Here is a 23,725-nt window from a genome sequence, read left to right on the forward strand (position 1 = left end):
AAAATTAGCAGGTTAATAAATCTAGTCACTTAAGAATTTCAGCCTTGACAAAAATACTCCAGTAAAAGATAAATTAAAATACTCTAGCCTAAGGAAGCCCTCGACCAATGACTCAGTTCAAATACACTGAAATATTTATTTTCGATCAGATCTTCCTCGGCCCTGCAGGAATTTGGATTAATCATCCTTTAGGAGAGAAGGCTTTCATTGCCTTGTTAACAATTGAGGATTTTCTTTCCTTGAGTGGGGCGAGAAGGAAAGAAGGAATATTTGATGAAAGACTCTGAGGAGTTAATTTGTGGGTTTCCTGTATACTCCAATGAGCATGGAGCCCCCAAGTACCTGAGGAGGTAGAGGAAATGCCCATTGCACAGCTGGGGAGACTCACCAACCTCAATTTGCTGTTTCATTCATTCACTGAACACACGTTTACATGGCAGGCCCTGTTCTAAAGGCAATAATGGATAAGACGTGGTCTCCACCTACAGGGCTCTTACAGTCTGGATTAGACAATTAGACAATTAAACAAGGAATTAGAGTTAAATTTCATAGATTATAATGTTTTCTTCCTGCCTCTATCTCTGAACTCCTCTACCACTTGGCCACCCACTCACTTTGCTCCAGCTACTGGCCGTCTCACTGTTCCTTGAACGAGCTGATTTGTTCCTGACACAGGGCCTTTGCACTTGCTGTACCGCCTGCCTGGAGCACTCTTTCTCCAGTTCACTCTAGTCTCTTCCTAAAAGCCACCTCTTCGTAGAGGTTTCTTCCATCACCCAACTAAAAAAGGACCCCTTCCACCCTCCTAGTCTCATTTTTTTAATAGCGATTTGATCCGAAATCTGCGGATCAAATCACAGCTTCATATCAATTGTCCTTGAACTAGTCCCTTTAAAATATTTCGAAAAATGATTAAACCAGATGTTGATTATTGCCCATCTCCCCATCGGAATGTAAACACCATGAAGGCAGAGCTTGTTTGTCTTGTTCACAGCAGCCTCCCCAGAACAATGCACAAAGTAGATGCACAATAAAGATTTCTTGATAAATAAGCACAATGATAGGGGAGGTATAGCTGGTAAGAGAACTCATTCTGAGGTGCTTAGGGAAGGCTTCCAACAGGAAGTGACGTTTGTGGGAGGGAATTAGCTAGATTTTATGGGAGAGGGGTACAGAGGAGAGGAGGCAGAGAAAGCAGGGAAAAGTGGCTGAAGAAATCATGTCAGAATGCTGGGCCAGCAACTTCCGGATGATTGCAAAACCTTGGCAAAAGGCTAAGGAGGTGAGAGAGAGTCCCCACGTCTGGTCTTCACCAAAGTATCTGCTGAACTCTCCCACGTAGCTTGACTCCAACAGAGCTGCCCTCAGAAACAGCTCTGCCCTGGAACCCAGACAATCCAGGGAGATGCTTTGCTGAATGGCGCCCTCTTGTGGCCAGAGCCCCTAGAATGAGGTGCCGGAGACCATGCTTTACTGCCTGGCCCAACAACTCCTTTCTCTAATCCTCTGTCGGATTCTCTCTTCCTCTTTCCAAAACAGACAGACGGCCACCCACTTTGGTAAGTTGATCCTTTGGCAAGTTGGCTCCTTAGACTTGGCATTTTAAACTTTTATCTGGTTTAAAGGTTGGGGCTCCGTTGGACTATCATCATAACAGCACACACTGAGCACTTCCTATGTTCTGGGGACATTATGAGTATGCATTCATTTAACCTTCACAGTACTGGGGGTGATTGTTAGTGTGCCTATTTCACAGAAGAGGAAGGTGAGGCCTAGAGAGTTGATTAGCAGTCCAGGTTGCAGGATTCATACCCAGACAGTTGGCTCCACATCCGTGCTCCAACAGTGGCCCAGTGCCACACTGAGAGCAACAAAAAGGCCAAGCCTAGGCAGCTAAGGGAGAGGCCAGAACAGCGGCTGGCACAGTAGGGAACAACAGCCTCCACTGCAGCCATCTCCCACCCTCTTAAGTGGCCCCCAGAGGATCTGGAGCCAAAAGAGCTGCCAATAAAGTAAGAAAAACTCCAGTTTGTGGAGGGAGGATGGTGCAGGATAGAAATTTGAGCTTCCCAAGTGCCTTGGGGCACAGAGCCAGAGGTGTCACTGTGCCAGGCTCGGCAGGCCCCAATCCTGTGCAGACAGCCCAATGCGGCCAGCCTGAGCACGTGGCTGTGTCTGTCGGCCTCCTTCACCATTTATGGTATCTGAGCCTCTGTTTGGCCTTCACAGGCGAGTAAATCCCCACACGGGGAGGGGGTTCACAATCACACAGAACTGCTCTCAGAGAAAGTCCAAATGGCCCTGGCAGAGTTCTTGCTGTGGACCACTGTTTCTGCTTTAAAATACACTTGGATGGATGATCAGGCAGGCCCCACTCCTCCCACAGACCTGAGGCAAGAAGGATGGCCACAAAGACTTCTCGATCCTTCATCTGGGGGCCCCCCACCTCCAGCAGGACTATTAGCTCAGCTGGGTCTCTCTAATCCAATCTTAACACAGGCAACCTGGGACAGGCTCTGGATTAGCTGGACTATTGGCTGAGGCTAGCGAGGGAGAACTTTGGATGACACACACATCGCATGCCACTCTGGCTCTCTCTGCCATTACTAGACTTTGGGGTAGGCCACTTGAGCCTCCAAGAAGAGTCCCTTGGTGGGAAGAGGAAGCTGCTCTCCTGGCCCAAGAAGACGAGGCTCAGATCTGGTCTTATTTCCTCTTAAGTCTCATCACCACAATTTTCCTAGGCTGCTCAGTGAGCCATGAAATGAAATCTGTGAGGATAAAGGGGATAAATGTGTAAGCCAAATTGCTGACTGACAAATTCCCCAGAGGCCAGAGACAGGCTCTGACCAGAGTTTGGAGGACCTCCTAAAAGTAGGGGAGGTCAGGTCATGGGTGAAAACTCCATGCCGAGGCACCTCGGGGAAATTAGAGGGGCCAGGCTGTGTGCCCCCTCTTGGCAGACAGCCTCACAGAGCCAGCATCGGCCACATCGTTGGTCAGTGCCAGTTTCTTTATCCCTAAGGGGCTGAAACTGCCAAGTCACAGGAGCCTCCCGCTTTGGGCCAGGGGACACACACTCCATAAAAGGCAGGCACAGAAAAGGGCACAGGCTTAGAGTCATGAAAATCTGGGTTTGAAAGGCCACCATGACTTACTAGCTTGGTGCACTTAAGCGAGTCATGTTAACTTCTTGAGATCTCCGGAACTCTCTGCGTAAAATAGGGAGAGACCCCCACCCCTACTCCTGCAGAGCTGTTGCGGTCCAGATGAGAAAACACAAGTGAGGTGGAAGTATTTAACACAGTAACCAGCACATGATTTCTCCTTTGCCCTTTTCTGTGAAACTGTCTCCTATGATCTTCCAGAAGGCGGCTGCTCACGTTATAGGGAAACTCTCTCTGGAGGCCTGAGCCCTGCGGGACAGAGTGAGGAGACATGGTCTCCTGCTAGTCTGCTGAGAAAGCAGAGGACAGTGCACCCAGTCCCATACCCAGGTCCCAGCCACACACAGGAGTTGGGGCCCAGGCCTGGGGTGAGTGTGGGGAGTCAGGCTTACCTGAACGCCCTGGACTCAAGAAGCATTGCTACCACCATGGATACCACAGCCCAGACAGCTCTGTCTTGAGTCCTGTGGCTGCCCCGTGACTTCCGGGGACTAAGCGCTTGGTGGGGATCAATGGATGACCATGATAATCTGATTACTGGACACCAGACTGGTGATGTATAAAAACAAGCCTGGGGTGGTGGGGAGGAGGAGGGGCAGGAAGAAAAAGAGGATAGACTGTGACCCTCTAGAACCCTCAATGTTGGCACTCTGTTACCCAGTGTCCCCCAGTACGTGAGGGGTCACTGTGAGAACCCTACGTCCTAAGGAGATAGGGATACTCCTCTGGGGTCCTCTTTCAGTGTGTGCGGTTTTCTTCCTATCAGACCGGGAGCTTCTTGAGCCAAGGGAGTCTTTGCTTCTTTCCCCTGCATCTTCTCTCAGTCCCAGTGGGTGGGGCGAGGGGGGTGGGAACTAGCTTTTGCATGTCCATCTCCCATGGAAGACCCTCATCACCGTGAACAACAGGAGGCCATCTCCTCCTCCTGCCTGCCTTCGGGTACAGTGCCTTTTCACCAAAGCAGATGTGTTTGCAAAGGCTCCTACCGTGGACAGTGACCCGGGCGCTGCAGGACACCTGCCCTAAGGTGTTCTCAGCCAGACAGGTGTAGATGCCATCGTCTTCTGGCAGGGCATCCTGGATGTGGAGCTCTGCCATGCCAGCTGCGCAGGTAGAGTGAGCGTACTGGATGGGCTGCTCTGTGGAGGGAAGCACAGCAAAACTCAGGCTAGCTGTTGTCACGACACTTGTGCTCACCATGACCATTCTGATCTATTGAGGGCTAATGATGTGTCAGGCCCATACCAGAGGCATGTGAGTGGCGAAAGAGGCAAGTACTAGGGAGATGAAGGAGAATGATTGTGTAGGGTGAAGTGAGATGGGCTGAAAAAACTGGGCAAAGAGGTTCTGGAGGCATTAAGGATGCGGGAGAGAAAGGGATATAGTTCTGTGAATTATTTAAATAAGTAGTCCCCAAATCCACATCCTGGACTTCACAGAATTCTGAGCCTGGAAAGAATCTCACAGGGCCATTTGGCCCATAGCCCAGCCTCAGGCAGAACAGACCTCGTCCAGACTGAACAGGAGGCTCCTGGCTCCTTTTAGAAGTCTCCAGAAACAACGAGTGCATTTCCCACTGCAGATATTTATCAGAACCCTCAACCTAATACTGCAATTAGGTGCATTTTAGAGTTCACAAAAAAGATAAATATGGGAAACTAAGAAGGACTCTTCCCAGAGTATCTTCCACAAGAGTCCTTTTATTAAGGTCACATCAGATTCTGCATGGAGGTAGAAGTACATGCTATGAACTTCAGTGTCTTCCTTAATGTTATACATTCCTGAGAATTTATCATTCCAGGATGTGAGCTTTCATTTCCAGAAAAAGAAAAAACAAAAAACCTCTCATTACTGAAGATTCTGGCCTTAGAGCAGGAACGTGTCTGTTCACCATATAGGAAGCAACTGTCAGTTTCTTCCTTTGTCAGGCCCCAGAGTCCTGGTTTGCACTTCATAAAATTGGGGGTGGGCAGTGGGGATGGGAGAAAGTACAGAGAGAAGTCCTCTCCCTGCAATGCAGTGTTTTCTTCTGCACATAGCAACACTTCATGTCTCCAGGACAGTCTGGCAGAGGCTGCCAAGCATGCCATAGGGCCCGAGGGAAGAGATTCTGCCCGACGTATTGCACTTCATAAAAGGGGGCTGGGGACTGGAAAAGGCAGGGCCGGGATCCTGCTACTGAGAAGATTGAACGCCACTCTGTTTTTATTTTTTTTTCTGAAAATGACACCCTAGAACCAATCTTCCTTGAGAATACCAGTACATCCCATGACTGCTATCAAAGTGCCTCAGCTGTCAAAACATGTACCAACAAACTGTTTGAGAGCTCTAATTTTACTGGAGCATAAATCATCGTGGCCTCACAAGCATGGGATGAAATGGTGGCCCCCCGAAAAAGTTCAGGGCACTCAGAACTAGGAGCCACAGAACTCTCCCAGCTCCTAGAAGGTTAAGACCAGAGTTAGCGGCCAAGGGAACCCAACTTGAGCACAATCGCCCTCTAGTGGTAAGGGGATGGAAATGCCAAGCTTCAACGAAAATAAGAAGGAGGGGTGGGAGGGTGGTTGTTTTTCAATCCTGGGTGGTGTAGACCAGAGTCAGCAAACTACTGTTTGTGGGCCAAATCCAACCTGCAGCCTGTTTTTGAACAGCCTGAAAGCTAAGAATAGTTTTAAAATATTTTCAATGGCGGAAAAAAATCAAAGGAAGAATTATTTCATGACGTGAAAATTGTATGAAATTCACACTGCTGTGTCCATAAATAAAGTTTTATTGCAACGTAGCCACGCTCCTTCATTTACGTATTGTCTCTGGCTGCTTTTGTGCTACAACAGCAGAGCTGAGCAGTTGTGACAGAGACTATGGCAAAACTGAAAATATTATCTGACCCTTTATAGAAAATTTTTCTTGACCCCAGGCTTGGACTCTGAGCCAGATAGAAGTGAAATGCTCTTACTCAGATCTATCACTAGTTCTTAACATCATGTTCTGTTCCAGCCACAGGGAGGCTGCCTCTTTGCAGTTGGTTATAGGATCCAACAGAAGTTCTGTCCTTAGTGAGGGGTAGAGGGAAGGGAGACTCAATTCTCACTTATCTACCCAAGAAGATGACCCATAGGAAGACTCCATGGCACCATCTCTAACTAAGATAGTTTGTACCAAAGCCTAACAAACTATCCCAACAAGGAAGCTCCACAGGCAACACATCGATGGGACAGAAAGAGCAGGGGCTACTTCGTGCATAGGTGACGAGTGCTGCTGCCCCCTTAAGGAGCCTATTCTGTAAGTTGTGAGAGCTGACCAAGCCCCAAACCTTCTGTCCCAGCCCACTTCCACACCAATAAAGAAGCCAGCACCCACAGAGGCAGTGGGGTGTCCAACACCACCCAACCCCTCAACGGCAGAGAGGGACAAGTGCCCTTGTCTCCTGACTCTTGGCAAGTGTTCCTTCATCCTCCTTGTTGATCCTCAAAGCAGATTTCATTAATTGTATGGACTGTTATCAATTTTAAAATTAGAGTTCTCCCATACTTTTAGAATTTAAAGGTCTTTTAAAAAAGTGAAGGGTGATAAAATATAATTTTTTCAAAGGATCTTACTTGGCAAAGAAAAGAAGTTGGCATGTCTTCATAAGAATATAACATTAAAAAGAATTAATGGTCTGTGAACCCAAAAGCCACCTGCCACTAAATAAAAGATGGGCTCCTTTGGGCAACTTCCAGTGTGGTTTGTTAATTTGATGGTTTATTTATTCAGTCATTGACTCAACAATTATTTATTGAGGGCCTATTTTGAGTCTGGCCATACAAAAAGGAACTAAGTCACTTGTGCACCTATGTGCCAAGAACTTCGTAAAATGTTTTATATAAAAGATCTAATTTAATTTTCACAACCCCTACTTTGGAAAGTAGGTGGTATTATTCCTGTCTTGCAAGCAAGGAGCTCAAGGCTCAGACAGGAGTAGTAACTTGCCCGGTGTCCCCAGGCAGGCAAGAGCAGACTCCCAGCTCCCATTATCTCTCTGTACCCTGTGCTGCCTTCTTAGGCAGACGTGGTTGAGAGTAATAAATGGGGAAGTCAAGTGAGAATGCAGGACTGGGGCAGGGGATCAGGGTAGAGTGCTGAGCCAGGGGGGACTCACCATTGAGCAGCCAAGTAATTTGGGGTGCTGGGGTTCCCAGCACAGAGCATTGTAGCACAAAGTCCTGGCCTTCAATGACGCTACAGTCCTTTAGGACACTGGAGAATGAGGGGGCCACCTCCATCCTAGCCAGTCCTGTGAATACAGAGAACAGAGAAGCCATCTCAGATCACAGCTGGCCCACTCTGGTGACTGACAGCAGTTATCCCAAGTCTTGCAGGCGGATGCCTCACTGCCTTTGGCACCCAGGGCTTTCTTGGTTGCCTGGCTTTGCCTTATCTTGGTTCATACCTGGAAGGAAAACACGTTCAGTGTAGAGACCTGGAGCCTGAGACAGAGGAACTGGAAGGGGTTTTTTTTACTGTCACAAAATGCCCCAGGTCTGGGAGTGTGCTGGGCCTGGGCCTGCCTTCTCTCCCCTGGGACTCAGGTACCTCCTGTCTTGTCTTGGTTTTTGCTACCCTGGAGCATCCTCAGAGCTCCTTCTTCCTGCCTTTCTTGGTCCTACTCTACTTCCCACTGTCTCTTATCTTCTTTATGTCCCATTGGTGACTGCACGGTCTTGTGAATTTTTTTTTACATATACAGACCACATGCACACTGGTGAGAACGTTTCAATTTTAAATTATTATAATTAGTTTTTCCAATTCCGGGACTGAATCAAATGACAAAGACTCATGTGTGTTCTAGTCTTCTAACCTAGGCCAGTGGTTTGGAACTGCTGGACGCCTGGGACTATGCGTTACCAAGTTACCTCATGATGTTGATGAACAGTCTCAGTGAGAACCACCCAGCTGAGCTTTCCAGAAGGCTTCTACATCGATGAATGGAGGAGTATTTTGTAGTTTGGGATCTTAATTAAGAGCAATAGGGATAGATAATCTCTTTTAACAACTCGAATATGCTACAGAAATGTCAAGGTGGCTGATGGCTGAGAAAAGGTGGCTGGACTTGGTGACTAGAGACCTCTCACCTATGCTTTTCGAGAGAAGCTATACAATACAGTGATAAAGGGCAAACCATATTATCTTTCAGGGTTTTAAGGGCAAAAAGTAATATTTGAGGGCTTATTACATGCCAGGTACTTTTTCAGACGTGACTGAGACAATACCATGAATTTGCTATCTTTGGCTCATTTTACAAAGTTAATAGTTTCCCATAGTCAAGCCCAATGGTGAAGCCATGCTTTATGCCCAGCTGACCTATGTCCACACTTCCTCCTCTAGACAAGAAATCCCCTAAGGAGAGAGCAGCTACAGAGGAGAATAATGGTGCATCTGAAAGAGACTGACACTCAGGGAGGGATGGACAGATTACAGATTGTGGAGAGGCACAATCTCTACCTTTTCCTCCTGCCAGAGTGAAATTCTCTCATTAGAAAAATACCTTTGGGAGTCATTGAAAAGAATATGGGCTTTCATGTCAGACCACATGAGTTAGAAATAGGCTATCTTGCTCATGGCCATGCCACCCTGAACGTGCCCAATCTCGTCTGATCTTGGGAGCTAAGGAGGGTTGGGCCTGGTTAGTACTTGGATGGGATTCCACCTAGGAATACCAGGTGCTGTAGGCATTTTAAAAAAAAAAAGAAGAAATAGGCTATCTTTTACAAAGCATGGGCAAGTCTCTTAACCTCACTACAGGTCAGTATTCTCATCTGGAAAGTGGTTGAAACTATAATTATCTGCTAAGATTGTTGGGATAACTAAATGGGACAATGCACGTAAAGCATTGGCGAAAAGCCAGCACATTAAACAGGCTTTTGGTGGAATGTTAGCTGTTATTATGAAACGGAAGCTGTGCATAGACACTATACTTGGCAGCAAGTTTGGGGGTCAAAGAGAATGCAGAGATACAGTAGGAACTAAAGGAAGATATCTTTTAATCTGTTGAGCAGAAGGAAGATTTTCTTTCCTTTGTCAGCATGGGGAAGATCAGGGCATGCTGGTAGGGAGAAGAAAGAGACCTCTAGATAAAGGGAGGGAGAGAGATAGTGGTGGGAAAGTAAATCAGTATTAGTTACAATCTTTGTGAAGATGGGAAGAGATGGAGAGAAAAGTCTCGGTAAGAGAAACAGCTTTTCTGCAGTAATAGGAAAAGAGAGAGACAGAGGGTGTGGCAGGAGAAGCTAAAAGAACACAAGTCGGATGACCTGCATCTTGGTGACACTGTCTGGAGAAGTTTTAGAACAGCTAGTGTCTCCAAGAAGAAAGGGAGTCAAGAAACATTTCTGGAATGGCAGAGCAAGGACTTCTGAAAATCTCTTCCTCCATACAAGCAATAAGAACGCTGGCAACAACTCAAAATCAACTTTTTCAGAACTCTGGAAATAAGCCAAAGGCTTGCAATATTCTGAGGAGCATTCATTCAAAAACACTCAAACAGCTGAATCTCGGTAAGAAAAGCAAGCTTTGCAGCATACTCAATTCCCATTCCTCTCACCCCAGCTCTCTGGTAGCTTTAAAAATCAACATTCTCTTTTGCCCTCAACCTGCGGCAAGTATAGTCTCTCTGCACGGCTTCCATTTCATAATAATAGCTAACACTTCAACGAAAGCCTGTTGGTTTTTAACCTTTGGTGGACATCATGCCATGTGTCCGTCCCCTGCCCAGACAGAGAGCCCCGTATGATGAGGCTCAGACTCCTGGACCTGTGAACTCCGCCTATGGGCACTCCCACTTCCAAATGGAATGGATAATATTCCTTGCAAAGGAATTCATGAACAAAGTAAAAATCCCAATTAGGAGGTTCATCAATGGTATGCAATGAAAAGTAAGACTATTGCCACTCCTTTCTGTGGACCCCCAGTTTCCCTTTGTAGAGGCAACTTGTAGACCCTTCCAGAAATGTTTTAGGTACACACAAGCATTTGTTTGCATACATGTACACAGATTTTTTTCCCTTTTACACAAACAGCATGTGATACACATGGCTCTGCACTTGCCTCTTCTCCTTTACTAACATATCTTAGACATGTGTCACCATTTGAGTCTACGCGTTGGCCACATTTGTTTCCTGGATGTATGGTGTCCTACTCTATGGATAAACCACGAAGTTCTATTCTTTTCCTTTTTTTTTTTCTAAATGTTTATTATGGCAAATTTCAAACATACACAAAAGTAGGTATAGTTAATCATCATACACCCGTTTCTCAACTTTAATAATTATCAATTCTTTATACCCCTACTGGCTCCCACCGCATAATGGATTATTTCTGAAGCAAATATCAGAAATCATATTTAATACAGTAAATAAAATAATATTTATCTCTAAAATATATGGAATTAAAAAAAAAATAACTACAAGACCACCATCGCATCTTAAAAATAGCACTATAGTCGGCCCGTCTATATCTGCAGGTTCCCCATTTACAGATTCAGTCAACCAGGGATTGAAAATATTGCAAAAAAATGTTGAGTTGTTGCTGATGTGTACTACATAGTTAGGCTGACAATGGATGGATGGTTGTGTGTGTATTGAATATGTACAGGTTTTTTTTTCTTGTCATTGCTCCCTAAACAATATAGTATGACAATTATTTACATAGCATTTACATTGTATTAAGTATTATAAATAATCTGTGATTTAAAGTACACGAGATGATGTGTATAGGTTATATACAAATACTACACCATTTTAAAGAAGGAACTTTAGCGTCCTTGGATCTTAGTGTCCAAAAAGAGTCTTGGAACCATCCCTTGCAGATACCAAGGGTTGACTATGATTCCTTTATATCAAATATCTTGTCAGTGTGCAAATTTTCCTGCTGTTCTCGTACAGAATTTTTAAAGGTGTCTCAATCAAGAGCCACACAAAGTCCATACATTGCCATTATTTATGCCTCTTATGTATCTTTTCATCTAAGTTTCCTATACGTTGCCCCTCCCTTCTTTTTGCTTGCAATTTATTTGTTGAAAAAATAGGCGAAGGTTATTTGTTCCAGAGTTTCCAACAGTCCGAAATTTGCTGGCTCTATCCCTGTATTAATATGTTCCTCAATAGTATGGCATGGGTCTCGGGTCTCTAAAAAGCATTTAAAGAGGGGGGAATTTTATAGAGAGATAGATGGGTACAAAAATATTTATCATAGTTTTGTTTCAACAGTGAAAAAATGGGAACAATCTAAATATTAATCAATAAGTGCATGCCTAAATTGAGATACATTTGCTATGAAACATTATATGGACATGAAAAACTATGTTTTCAAATATTAAATATATAGAAAGATGCTTATGTAACATAAACAAATTAGAATAGAAAGCAGTATACAAACGGCACAATGCTGATTTTGTTTTAAAAACATTAAAATATCATTTATTTCTGAGTCATAAGATCACATATTGTTTAAATTCCCCACAATGAACACACATTACTTTTATAAACAGATATTACAATAAACATAAAAGATGTGGGATCCCACATCATCTCATATTACTCTAAACGTGTATATTTAGTGAACGTTTGGTTCCCTATGCTTATAAAAGTGAGTCATGGCACTACTTGGACAGCTGAGGAACCTAAAAAAGGTAGCTCTCAGATGGGCTGGGCATGGGGCCTGGGCATGTTTATTTTGAGAGGATTCTCATACGAACTCCTGATCAGGAATCACTGTCCTGGAGCAATGAATTTGGCCTTGGCATACATGTGGGGACAACGTTTATGATGCGTTGTATACCCTAGGTGAGGGCTGTGGGAAATGACCTTGCACAGTATATGAAACCCCCCATGAACGGTCCTCCCCCAGAGAACCCAGGGAGACCAGGAGGAATGTACTCACTTTTCACGAGGAGGGTCCAGTCACAGGACACCTGGCCTCGGACATTGGAGGCTATGCAGCTGTAGTTCCCACTGTCTCTCGCCCGGGCTCGCAGCAAGCAGAGGTAATGGGACCCGCCATCTTCATAAATCTCAATGGTGCCTTCTCGTCTCCTCACGGGAGCACCTTCCAGGAACCAGGTCACTTGGGGCTTTGGGATCCCTGAAACTACAGGGCCAGGTGAAGGCTGTGAGGCCCCCGGAGAGCACACCGAGCTTGCGGGGGTGGGGTGGGGACCTGAACCCAAGGGAAGAGGTGAGTCTGGTATACCACTGCCCCGGTACTGTGAGTCTGCTTTCTTACTCCTTAACCCCCCACCACGCAAGAGTAAACATCCCAAGACAGAGGCAGAGTCCCTGGGGAGAAGGCATACGTGGTGACAGCCAGTTCTCCAGGTAAGCCAAAGTTAGCAGAAGGGAGGAAAGAGGAGGAGACCCCGTGGCTCGTTTTTGATGGTGATGGTGATGATCAACTTCCCCCTCTAGGGTGGTGAGAATTAAGGCTAAGGGTTGATGCTGTATCCAACAATGAGCAACCGGCCACTGTTGGGTGTTTCTCGGAACAAGGGACATTACTAGACAGTCTTTCCTGAGGGAAGACCCCTATAAGATGGCTTCTGCGGTGGAGGGTGTCCAAGGGGATGGGTGGATACGAGGCTCAAACCGCTGTGCTGAAGGAAGGAAGTGGCCCAGAAGCTACCTTGTGGGGGCCGGTGACCTTAGTTAGCTCTACTCACCCTCACACCTGAACTTGACTGTTTGATCCTCACGGACTTCCTGGCTTTGGGGCTTGCTCTCAAATTTGGGGAATGTTGAATCCCTTTGGCTCTCCATGGGGATTTTCCTGGTAGCAACCTTGCTCACAACTTCTTGGCTTCTCAGGCCAGACTGCCTTGTGGGAAGGGTGGCTGGAGGGGGAGCAGCTGGCTTCTCCCTCTTTTCTGCAGGAGAGAAAGGACCCGAGACTGGTGCTCTTGATTCCGGCTGGACTTTTGTGGCCTGCAGGGTGATGGTGCTGGAAGTCTTCTGCAGGACGGGGGTCCTCAGGGCCTTTCGAGATGAGTCCTCGAACAGATCCAGCTTGGATTCCCTCAGGGGCTGAGGCTGGGTACTTGTGGCCCAGGTGGGGGAGCCGCCTCTCTGGGTGCCGGAGCAGTTCTTACTTTCAGCTATAGTCTCCAGGCTGTCCATTTTTGGCTCCTGTGCAATTCCGTTGGTCACCTCCTTTCTGATATCTGAATTGGCTGCCTTTGTTCCCCTCACAAACGACCTGTTTGGTGGTGGTAGGGAGGACAGTGGGGAAGGAGAAGGAGGAATAGAATGATCATCCAGTTACTCACAAGCATTACTCACCACACGCACAGATTCCAGGGATCACAAAAGCCCACAAGTTAACAGAGTATGAGCAAAAGTCTTTCCATGCAGTTTTCTCAGTTTCCAGAGCCAGAAGACAAGCAGCAATTCTTGACACTTCCTTAACCCCTAATCCAGCGCCTATTCTATCTACATTCATTCAATCTGCCTTTTTTTTCCTTCCCCACGAGTGTCATCCTAGTTCAAACCACATGACCAGTTTTCCTTGCCCTCTCCATTCCATGTTCTACACAGCAAGCGTAGTCAGCCTTTTAAAAACAGAAATTGCATCGTCATTTCAAGCTTAAAGATTTTCCAACAGCTTTTCCACTATTATATTAAGAATAAAACTGAGCTTCTCAAGGTGGCCTGCAAGGATGGCCCTATGTGTGTGGGCTCAGGCTGCCTCCTTGGCTCTCACACGGCACCATCTCCATTGCCCACCAGGCTGCAGACACATGGGCGTTCCTTCGGGTCTCCCTAATGCCCACTTCTCACCTCACCACTTTCAGATGAAGTTTTCAGGAAGGGTGTCTCTGACTGTCTAATCTAAAATGAGCTCTTCGTTGTTAGTCCTCAGAGAAGCATCGCAGTTTATAATTATGTATCTGTTTAAAGCCCTGCTGGACACTAGATGTCTGCTCACCCTGCACACCTAGTGTCCTGCACTGAGCCTCACATACAGGGAAGGAAGCTCCTGAGGAAGACTGGATAAGCGAGCAGAATCTGTCCTGGGTCATGGAAGGCATTCTCTTCAGAGTAGAGTGTCCTTCCTAACGACGCTGACTAATAAAGATACTGAGCAGATACAGAGGGAGACAATGGCATTGAGTCTTCAAGAGTCTCAATGCTGATGGCAAGCCTGATATAGAACCTGGAGAGCATGTTACAATAGAACAAAACAAAACGCCCGAAATAAAGCAACACCTCCCAAACGGTCAATATTCCCTCTCCATGTGATCACTTAGAAATTCAGGGTGTTTCTTGATTACCATTCCTCTTTTCTTACAGGCCATTTCAAGATGGAAAATAATAATCACAAAGCCTAGACATACCTATTGGCATTGTCCAAACCTGGAAAAAAGGAGAGGGTAGAAAGACTATTAGTGGAATATTTTATACACGAAGAGGAGAAAGTGATAAGACAATCTCTTTCATTTATTATAGAGTTTTTTACTTTCTAAGCTCTGACTTTCTCACCTATGGTCCCACGTCCCTCACTCCTTCCTGCTTCCCTGGCCCTGAACTTCTTAGCTTAATCTGATAAACTCTGAGCCCCAGAGACACTGTCAACACTTCCACTGCTGTCCTGGCCCCTTTATGGTGGCTTTTGCTACAATATGCTGTGACATGGCACCTGTCCTTTTCACTAGCCCACAGAAGGAAACAAAAAGCAGTCGGACAAACAAAAATATAAATAAACATCTACTGAAAATTTCAAACCCAAACAGCTTAAGTTACGTGTGGCCCTCAAAAACAATCCCACAAAGTGATTGTTTTTGACAAATACCTGCTTTAAACATGTACAGGAAAAGTGTAATTTTATTTGGTTCTTCAAAGAAAAAACATGCAATATGTATTTTTTCCTGTCACATTATATATATTTTTTAAATATCATCATGGAAAATTGCAAAAAAATAAATAGTAGAGAGAAAGATATAACAAAACCTGAAAGCCCTCGCCCAGATTAAGAAAACATCAATATTTTGCCAGTCTTATCTATCTCTTTTTATTATTTTTTATTTATTTTTAAAGGACCTTTACTTTTTATTTATTTTTAAAGGCACCACAGCATTTTGTCATTGAGCACTTCAGAAGGGAACAGGTCTTTAATTCAATGCTAGGGCCAGTAAAGGGACAGTGGCTAAAACACGAGGCTCAATGCTAAACAGCAGGTCCTGATCCTGTTGTGAGTTATAAAAGCAAATTCTTTGGTTGGGACCAGGGTTTTTTCCCCCTTAATGATGTAGACTGGAACAGAAAATACCAGTATGTACTGTATATAGTACAACTCAGGAGTGTTTCATGTAACTGTTTCAGTTAAATATGTTTATGTATAGATATGTGTCCCAGGTGGTAATGTAGAATAATTTCTTTCTGGGGGTTGTGAAAACACGGGCCAAAAATGGTAAACAGAGCAATGAGGAAGAGTTTCTGAGAAAGGAAGGAGATATGGAAGAGAAAAATTATGGAAGAAAAGAGGATAAGAAAGGAAGAGGAGAGAGTGAAGGACGTTTCCCTCTCTGACCCCTCCATTTCCCACCTTGCTCAAGGTTCCTGCTCCACACACTCTGGCTTTCCCTGGCAGGACTTGGCGGAACCAAGGCGAATGAACGGAGGAGATATAGTCAAAGATACTTCAGAGGAAGAACTGACAGTTCTAATGACCATGGCAAGAAAGAGGTAGGGGTCAAAGGCGAGGCTAGAATGTTCGGCCTGGAAGAGAAGAAAAAGGAGGATCCTAGGGTTGACAGAGTTAAGTTGAGGGAACACCTGATTTGAAGTACAGAGTGGAGAGTGGATGATAAGTTAAATTTTAGGCAGGTTGCAAGTGGAGTGACAGCAAGACATTAGCAATGTCTATTCTTCCATGGCATTTAGAAACACAAAAAAGGAGTCTGAGCAAGAAAAAGAGACTGAAGATACAGGTGTGAGGCAGAGGGTGGGGATACAAGTGAAGCTCCTTGCTGCCCATCCTCTTCCTTCCTTCTGGTTCAAGACCCTGCCTCTGGGGAACGCATGGGTATGTAAGTGTGACACGTGTAACACAGAGATGAGTAAAGAACAGGCTCCTTCCAGGAGGGTATGGACACCAGGAAGGAATTATATGCACTACTCCTTCCTATGAGTTGATACCTTGGATGGAAAGCTCAGCTGACATGGAGGCCTTCCCTGACCCGTTCACCACCATGCACGTGTACACCCCCAAATCATCTTGGTTGACCTCATGGATTTCCAGAACTTGCATCCCATTCTTCTCAGACATGGACACACGGGCACTTGGCTGCAGGGGAACATCTCCCTGTGGATGGCGATAGAGTAGCTCGGTCAGAGATACCTGCTCACTTGTTGGCACTGCCCTCCAACCTCCTGCCCATTTGGTGGGACAGACACCAGGCATGGGCAGCCTCTGTTCTGGGCTTTGTCAACATGCTTAGAGAGCAGTGTTTGTTCCTGTTTTTTTTTTTAATTTATTTTTCAGTGACAGTTGACATATTATATTAGTTTCAGGTGTACAGCATAGTGACATTTACAGCATAGACATTTATACGCCTTATAAAGTGATCACCCTGGTTAGTCTGGCATTACACATAGTTATTACAATACTATAGACTATATTCCCTATGCTGTACAAGAGCAGTCTTTGGACAGTCCAAGGGCCCCGGCTCGGGGTCTATGCATATGTTGTGATGTTTGGTCCAGTTTAGAGTAGACGTATGAAACCCTAGTTTGAGGTGAAAAACCCTATATTCCTCGCTCAGTTCTCCTTTGCCTCCTTCTTCCTTTTATTATTTTCCCAGAGTCAGTTTAGGAGAATTAGGAAATAGGTAAAACATGTTTCATCACCCATTTTAATCCAGGAGTTCCATCCGTGGAAAACCTGCTCTCCCTGGCCTTGACCCCAAGTGTTCCCCATGGCTCCTCAGTGCCCTATTTAACATGCACCCCTCCTTTCTCCTCCACTTCCTCCTCCACCACCTCCTCCTCCACCTCTGTCTTCACATTGCTGGGCCCTGAAGGATTTAAAAAGCACTTCCACAAGGAACCTCCCAACAGTATTTTGAGATAAGTGGGATTATCTCTGCCTAACAGATACAGAAACCAGGGTTCCAAGAGATCAAATGACTCGCTCAGTATCACATGCTTTGTGAACCAGGGAGCATGGCTTGAAACCTAGTCCCATGACTTCAAATTCCACTCTCTTGAGATGGTCAGGTCTGTCTTGACTCAGAAGTTTTATGCTGTTTTGTGAGTATGTGGATTATAGGACATGGTGGACTGAGTAATAGAGGGAGAGTGTGCAAACAGGGGCAAGAAAAACATGGCTAACAAAAATACAGGAAACCCTGTATGAATGAATTAAAAGAGATTGACCGGAAAGACCGACTTCCACCAGTCAAAGAGAGCCAAACTTTCAGGTCTCCAGCCCTGGGCCAGCGTCAGGGCAGACAAAACCTTACCTTGAGCCAGGTGACCTGTGGTTGGGGCCGGCCAGTGATCTTGCAGGAGAATCGTCCCATCTGTCCTTCTTTGACCACAGCTCGACCCAGCTTGGTAGCAAACTTTGGGGGGCACTCTCCCCAGATGCTAGGACGGGTCTCCACTGCAGGGGATAAGAATCTTTCCCTGGAGAGAAATCATCATTGAATCCAGCAGCAACTCAGCTCCTCATCTCTCTGCCCCCACCCAAGTTACTTAAGTTGGGATCAAACACCAGCAAAGGGTAGCCTTCCCAGCTCTATGCCTCAAACACACCTCTGAGGCACCCTCTAGAAAAAGCTGTTTCCTCTACCTCCTAGGCATGTAGCTAGAATTCATTTACTAGCCTCCCTTGAAGTAAGGTATACCTGAATCCTACTGAGCTCTGGCCAAAAGCCTGGGTTTTGGCCCAAAGACTGTGAACAGAAGTATTTTATCCCACTTTTGGGCTGGGCCCATAAAACTTCCTGTGAGATTCTTCACAGTCTCTCTTGCCTACTCTTCTGGCTAGATGCAGATGGTCCAGCAGAGGCTCCAAGGCCTAGGAGATGATAGTGCCACAAAATAGAAGGAGCTCGGCTGGGTCCCTGAAAGATAATGGGAAGGTTCTCTACCTGTTACAGAATATCTAAAATGACTGCTTGAGTAAGAAATAAACCTTACCTGTGTTAAGTAATTGTATTGGGGGCTTGTTTGTTATAGCAGCTACTGTTACTTACCCTTACAATACAGGTTACTTTCCATAAGAAGTGTCATATATTGATTGCCTCTTTTAAATCTGCTTATTTAAGTCTTCTGACTATTGCCTTGATTGCTAGACATCTCTGCAGACTATAGCTACATAGCCTCCTTCCTCAGCATTTAGAAGCTGGGTCAGTGAAGGGGCTAGCCACAGAGGCCACCAGGTCAGGACGCACTATGTGAATGACATAACACATCCCAAAAGGTTTCTGCTTTAGCTATCATAAACCAGGATGCCCAAGGAGACTTGCTCTCTAGACCTATTCTGTCGAGTCAGCAGGAAAAGCCAATCTAGCCCTTACTCTGGCTTGAACATTAAAGAACTTACCCCAAGGTTTTGGAAACAGGTTGACCATGCTTCTTCACAAAGCCCCCTACAAGTAGAAAACAGAGAGAAAGAGGCTTGAAGGGTTGGGTCTGAGCCACCAATTTGGAGCCATGAAAGTCCGAGAGAGTCTACAACAAGGGTAGGTGGGATAATGATAGAAACAGTAGACCCTGACTGAGCCAGTTTGGGGTCAGGCACTCTGGTGGGCACTTTACACACATCATAGGATGATTTCCTGCAATAATTTAAGGAAGCTGGTACTACATTATCCTTCTATATTTTAAACAGATGAGAAAAATGAGATTCAGAGAAGCTGCCTACTCAAATCACAGAGCCAGTAACAGTGCAGGAATGCATCCAAGTCTGCCTGTTCTAGAACACTCAATCACTCTGATGAGCTGTTATAAACCACTGGAGCTTCCACTTTGGGGATTATCTGTAGTGATCCATGATCTCTCCAGAAAATGACCCAGTTGAAGGGAGGGAGGGAGGGAGACGTGTATGCATATCTCTTACCACGTCTATTCGTGTTGGACACAATTGACACTCCATCTTTCCACTTAAGGCTCAGCAAATAGCAATACCTGTCCTGCTGGAATGGAGCAGATCACTGGAGATGAGGAACTGTGGAGCCAGCACCTCCCTAGAATCTGCACCAGCAGCACACTGGTCACTGCCTGCCCTGGGTGAGGCACTGCTGTGCTGGGCAGGAAGCAGTTAAATAGCAAACCCAGCAAGGCAGCTGAGGTCAGCTCCCTTTTCCCAGCTGCTGCTTCAAGGGGGGACAATTAATCATGTGACCAGGAAATGACTATAAAGTGGTAGGGTGTTTCTGAAGAATAGGAAGGGGGAGAGGAGGACATTTTTGAGATGGTGATCAGTCTGGAAGTTGTTCTTTCTTTGCCACAAGCTGAGAATGTTTATAAAACCCCACCCGAGGCACACATGGAAAGAGCAGACATCATTCCCTGATATCAGCAGGCAGCTGCAATGAGAAATTGCAGGGTGTTTACTGGAAAAGGGTAAATTCCATTAAATTCCAACAATGATCACATTTATATGAATGCATGGGAATGGAGGATGAAAATCATGGCTGAGTATTTCCCTCAGCCATATCTGGTTTAAGGTTTCACCAGAACCTCAGTGAAAAAGGATTAATAACAAACACCAGCATCACATTTAAATTGTGGTTCCATGTAGAGTGGTAATTATTGCACGTGTATTCTGTTTAATATAACTACTTAGTGAGCGGTATATAATTTTCATTCCATAATGTGGGTTTGGTTCTTGTCATTCAAGTCTCCGGTCAAGTTAAAAGAACTTGTAAGCTAATTAAAGAAGACACCTGTTCTGGGAGGACCCAACTGACAATTGCAGTCAAGATGCTGGGGCCCCTCAGACACTGACGGAGGAAGTGCAAACCAGTCAGTCCTTTTAGAAAGGATTTGAGTGAATGAGAATCCTAAGTTTTAAAAATGCCCTGCTCTCAGACCAGCAACTTCCTTTTTGTGCCTCTAGTCAAAGGAAATGATGCTAGTTTACAAAGCTTTTCACTTTGGTCTTATTTGTGATAGAAAAACTGGAAACCATGTAAATGTCATGAAGTAGGAAGACAATAACTACTTAAATAAAATGTACAATTGGCATCTTATTCTGCCATCAAATTATGTTTAAGAAAGAATATATGAAACAGGAATATGTTAAAATATTCTATCATTTGCTCCTCAGCACACTCCAATTGGGCTGTGGTCCTCTCTGCTCCATTCTGACCACCATCTTGCCAAACCACCACAGTTAATCCTCCTCCTCATCTCACTCAGACACTCTGTAGCAGTTGATGTGAGGGGTCGTTCCCTATCAAAACACTCTCTCCTCCATATTCTGCTTTTACCAGGCTGCTCCTTCTTCCTCAATATGCTTTGCTTGACCTTTGCACGTGGGAGTGCCTAAGGCTGAGCCCTGGTCCTCGCCTCAGTGCTATCGGCTCTACTCCAGGAGGTCTTAGCCCCAATTGCTTTAAACATCATCTATTAGCTGATGACTGCTGAACCGTATTCCCACCAGAACTTCTTATGCATTCACCAGAGGTATCAAGAATAGTGACCAGCACATTGTAGGTATTCAACTATTTGTTAAATAAATGAATTTTATGAAAAAGGAACAGCATATAAAATTTTTATTCAATGTGATCATAATTAAGTGAAAATAAAATAAAATACTCAAACATAAGAAAATGACCGGAAGGAACTATATCAGAATGTTATTAATAGTGATTGGTTTTGGGGAGTGGAACTATGAGTAATTTTATTTAGCTGTATTTTCAAAAACCTATAAATACCATGGTAAAGAAAAAACAAAACATAACTTAGTTATCAAAATAAGAAAAAAATGGGGGTGGTGGAGAAAGAAAATAAAGAAAAAGATTCTGGCATCCAAACAGGTGAATAGGGCCCCTTGCACATGATCCATACCATAGCATTAGCCACATACCCAATCGCTAAGAAACCCACTTAAAAATACCTTTTTACTATTTATTTCACTTATCATGCTACTGTAACACTCATTTTATCTTGGAGTAGAGATTTGGTAAAAATTAAGTTGATCAAATGATGAATGAATAAACAAAATGTGGTATATCCAGACACTGAAATATTATTCAGTCATATAAAAGAATAAAGTAATGATGCATGCTACAATGCAGATGAACCTTGAAAAAATTTGCTAAGTGAAGAAAGTCATACACTAAAAAATATATGATTCCATTTATATAAAATGTTCAGAAGAGGCAAATCCATAGAGACAGAAAGCAGATTAGTTGTTGCCACAGGCCAAGGGAGGAAATATAAGGAATGACTGCTCAGTGGGTATGGGGTTTCTGTTTGGGGTGATGAAAAATTCTAGAACTAGATAGTGGTGATGGTTGCACAACATTGTAAATGTATTTAATGCCATTGAATTGCATACTTTCAAATGGTTAAAATGGTAATTTTTATGTTCTGTGTATTTTATTAGACTAAGCATCTTTAAAACTTTTGGGAGCTAAACAACTTAATCCATAGGCTAAAATTCCTTTATGTCTTAAAAAAATAAAATAAAGCAATAATATGGCATTTCCTCATAAATAGCAAAAGAATGCTGTTTGGAAGTACTTCTATATCAGAGTAAGAGCAGTTTATGGTATGATCCAAAGGTAACACATGAAGCAGTCAGCTAAAAATGGAATTGAGGAATGCTTTTTTTAGTGTGAGTTAACACCAGAGCATTTACATCAAAACAAAAAGAGAATTTGGGATAAAATAACTAACAGGGTTTATTTATAGGCAAAAGTTTGAAGTTGCAAATTGTCAGATAAAGCAAAATTAATTTTGTGAAAGTATGAAAATCTGGCAGAAGAGTAAGGCTATGTAGAAAAATAAGTGGAAAAGGGATTAAGGTAGAAATGCCAAAAATAGAAGAGAATTGGTGAAGACAGGATTGAGTTAGTGAGGGGAAAAAAAAAAAAGCCAAGGCACTGAAGGTATTTATACAGTTATCTTAGATTTTTCAAGGACAAGTGAAAAAGAATGCTGGCAGGTTTTAGTGGGGAAAAGTTTAATAGTGGAGGGACCTATCACTTTTTGTCAAAGGATATAGAAAGTCTGAGGGGGAGACAGAGAATGCTGCTGAAAATGAGAATAATAAGATCAAGAGAGTATAAAGAAGAAATGCTTGTGAAAATGTGTGATGACAACTTATCATCCAAACAGGGATTCTCAACACTGAAAGGCACATAATTAATAATTCTGTCAGGATAACAGGATTAAACTAAGACTGTTCCAGGCAAACCAGGGAGCAATCACCCTACTTGTCGGCAACTTCAAAGTAGATTCTAAGGATTACTTAAAATAGTGGGTCTTCACTTAATCAGAACAAATACCCACTTTTTATCATAGATACTGAGCTATGCTCTCTGGGCCAGCCTAAATTGAAGTTCACTGCTAACCACACATTACTATAACTTAAAAAAAATAATAAATGTAAACGCTCTAACTAAAATATTGAATATTAAAATGTTGAAGCATGACTATTTCAATAATAATTGCTCAGGAATATTAAAAGACATAATAAAACGGTCAGATGTTTGCACTGACTCATAAGCATATTTGGATTTAAAAGTGAATGATCAAAAAACATACTGTACAAGTAGTACAGAAAAATGAAAGAGCACAGGTATAGAGGTGGACACCTGAAAAAAATGAAAGAATAAAAAGCAGTGTTAGCAATATTATATGTCCATGATATCTCCATAAAGAGAGAAAAAAATTATACAGTAAAAAGGAAAATAGTGTTAGGATAAATAATAAATAAAACATACTAAATAAAAAGGAAAGAATGAAATAATCTTAAAAGAAGGTAACTTAGCATAAGTACAGACCACTGAAGTAGAAAAAATGAAAAAAAAAAAAAGACCGTAAGTGTGGTGTAGAAACAATTTTCTACTTTATTTTAGTATATGTGCTGCCGAAGAAAGTATTAATTTTTTATTTTATGACATGAGATCTTTGAAACCTCATCTGTACTAAAATACTGATTCAGTCCCTATTATATATGGCCAGAGCTTCAACAAGTAAATCAATGGGCATAATAAAAGCTAGAATAAAATCTGTGCTTTAAGAGAGGCAAAGTGCTTTATAGAAGGGAGAGGGAACACCTCATTGCTGGGTCTGGTTAAAAATCGTGAGTTTTAATGAAAGTAGATTACTGGAGGATTCAAAGGGAAGTGATAAAATCCCATGTGAATTTTTTAAAAAAGATATTTTAAAGGGCAATGTGGAGATTAGAGTGGGATATGAGGAACTGGGAAAACCAGTTGGGAATTTGTATAACAGGGCAGAAATAATGGCAGCCAGGACTATGGTGGTAGCAGTGGGGACATATGAGAATTGTGTGAGAGATGGCACATCAGGATATGGGAAAGGGAAAGGGAAAGGGAAAGAGAA

The 23,725-nt window shown here is 43.8% G+C and overlaps 1 protein-coding gene and 1 pseudogene across 1 annotated transcript in view; one reads left to right on the top strand and one right to left on the bottom strand.

The window, feature by feature from the left end:
- The window catches only part of MYLK (myosin light chain kinase), a 159,878-nt gene that overhangs the window by 91,755 nt on the left and 44,398 nt on the right, over positions 1–23,725 (bottom strand). The window contains 8 exon segments of the mRNA XM_039843215.1: positions 4,154–4,306; positions 7,309–7,443; positions 12,087–12,293; positions 12,862–13,394; positions 14,533–14,551; positions 16,334–16,499; positions 17,659–17,824; positions 18,747–18,792. Of these exon segments, the coding sequence (XP_039699149.1) occupies positions 4,154–4,306; positions 7,309–7,443; positions 12,087–12,293; positions 12,862–13,394; positions 14,533–14,551; positions 16,334–16,499; positions 17,659–17,824; positions 18,747–18,792 (1,425 nt within the window).
- LOC120586926 (uncharacterized) lies at positions 8,763–8,881 on the top strand (annotated as a pseudogene).

This window comes from Pteropus medius, unplaced genomic scaffold (assembly GCF_902729225.1).
Source record: "Pteropus medius unplaced genomic scaffold, Ma_sr-lr_union100, whole genome shotgun sequence".
In the NCBI taxonomy this organism is placed as follows: domain Eukaryota; kingdom Metazoa; phylum Chordata; class Mammalia; order Chiroptera; family Pteropodidae; genus Pteropus; species Pteropus medius.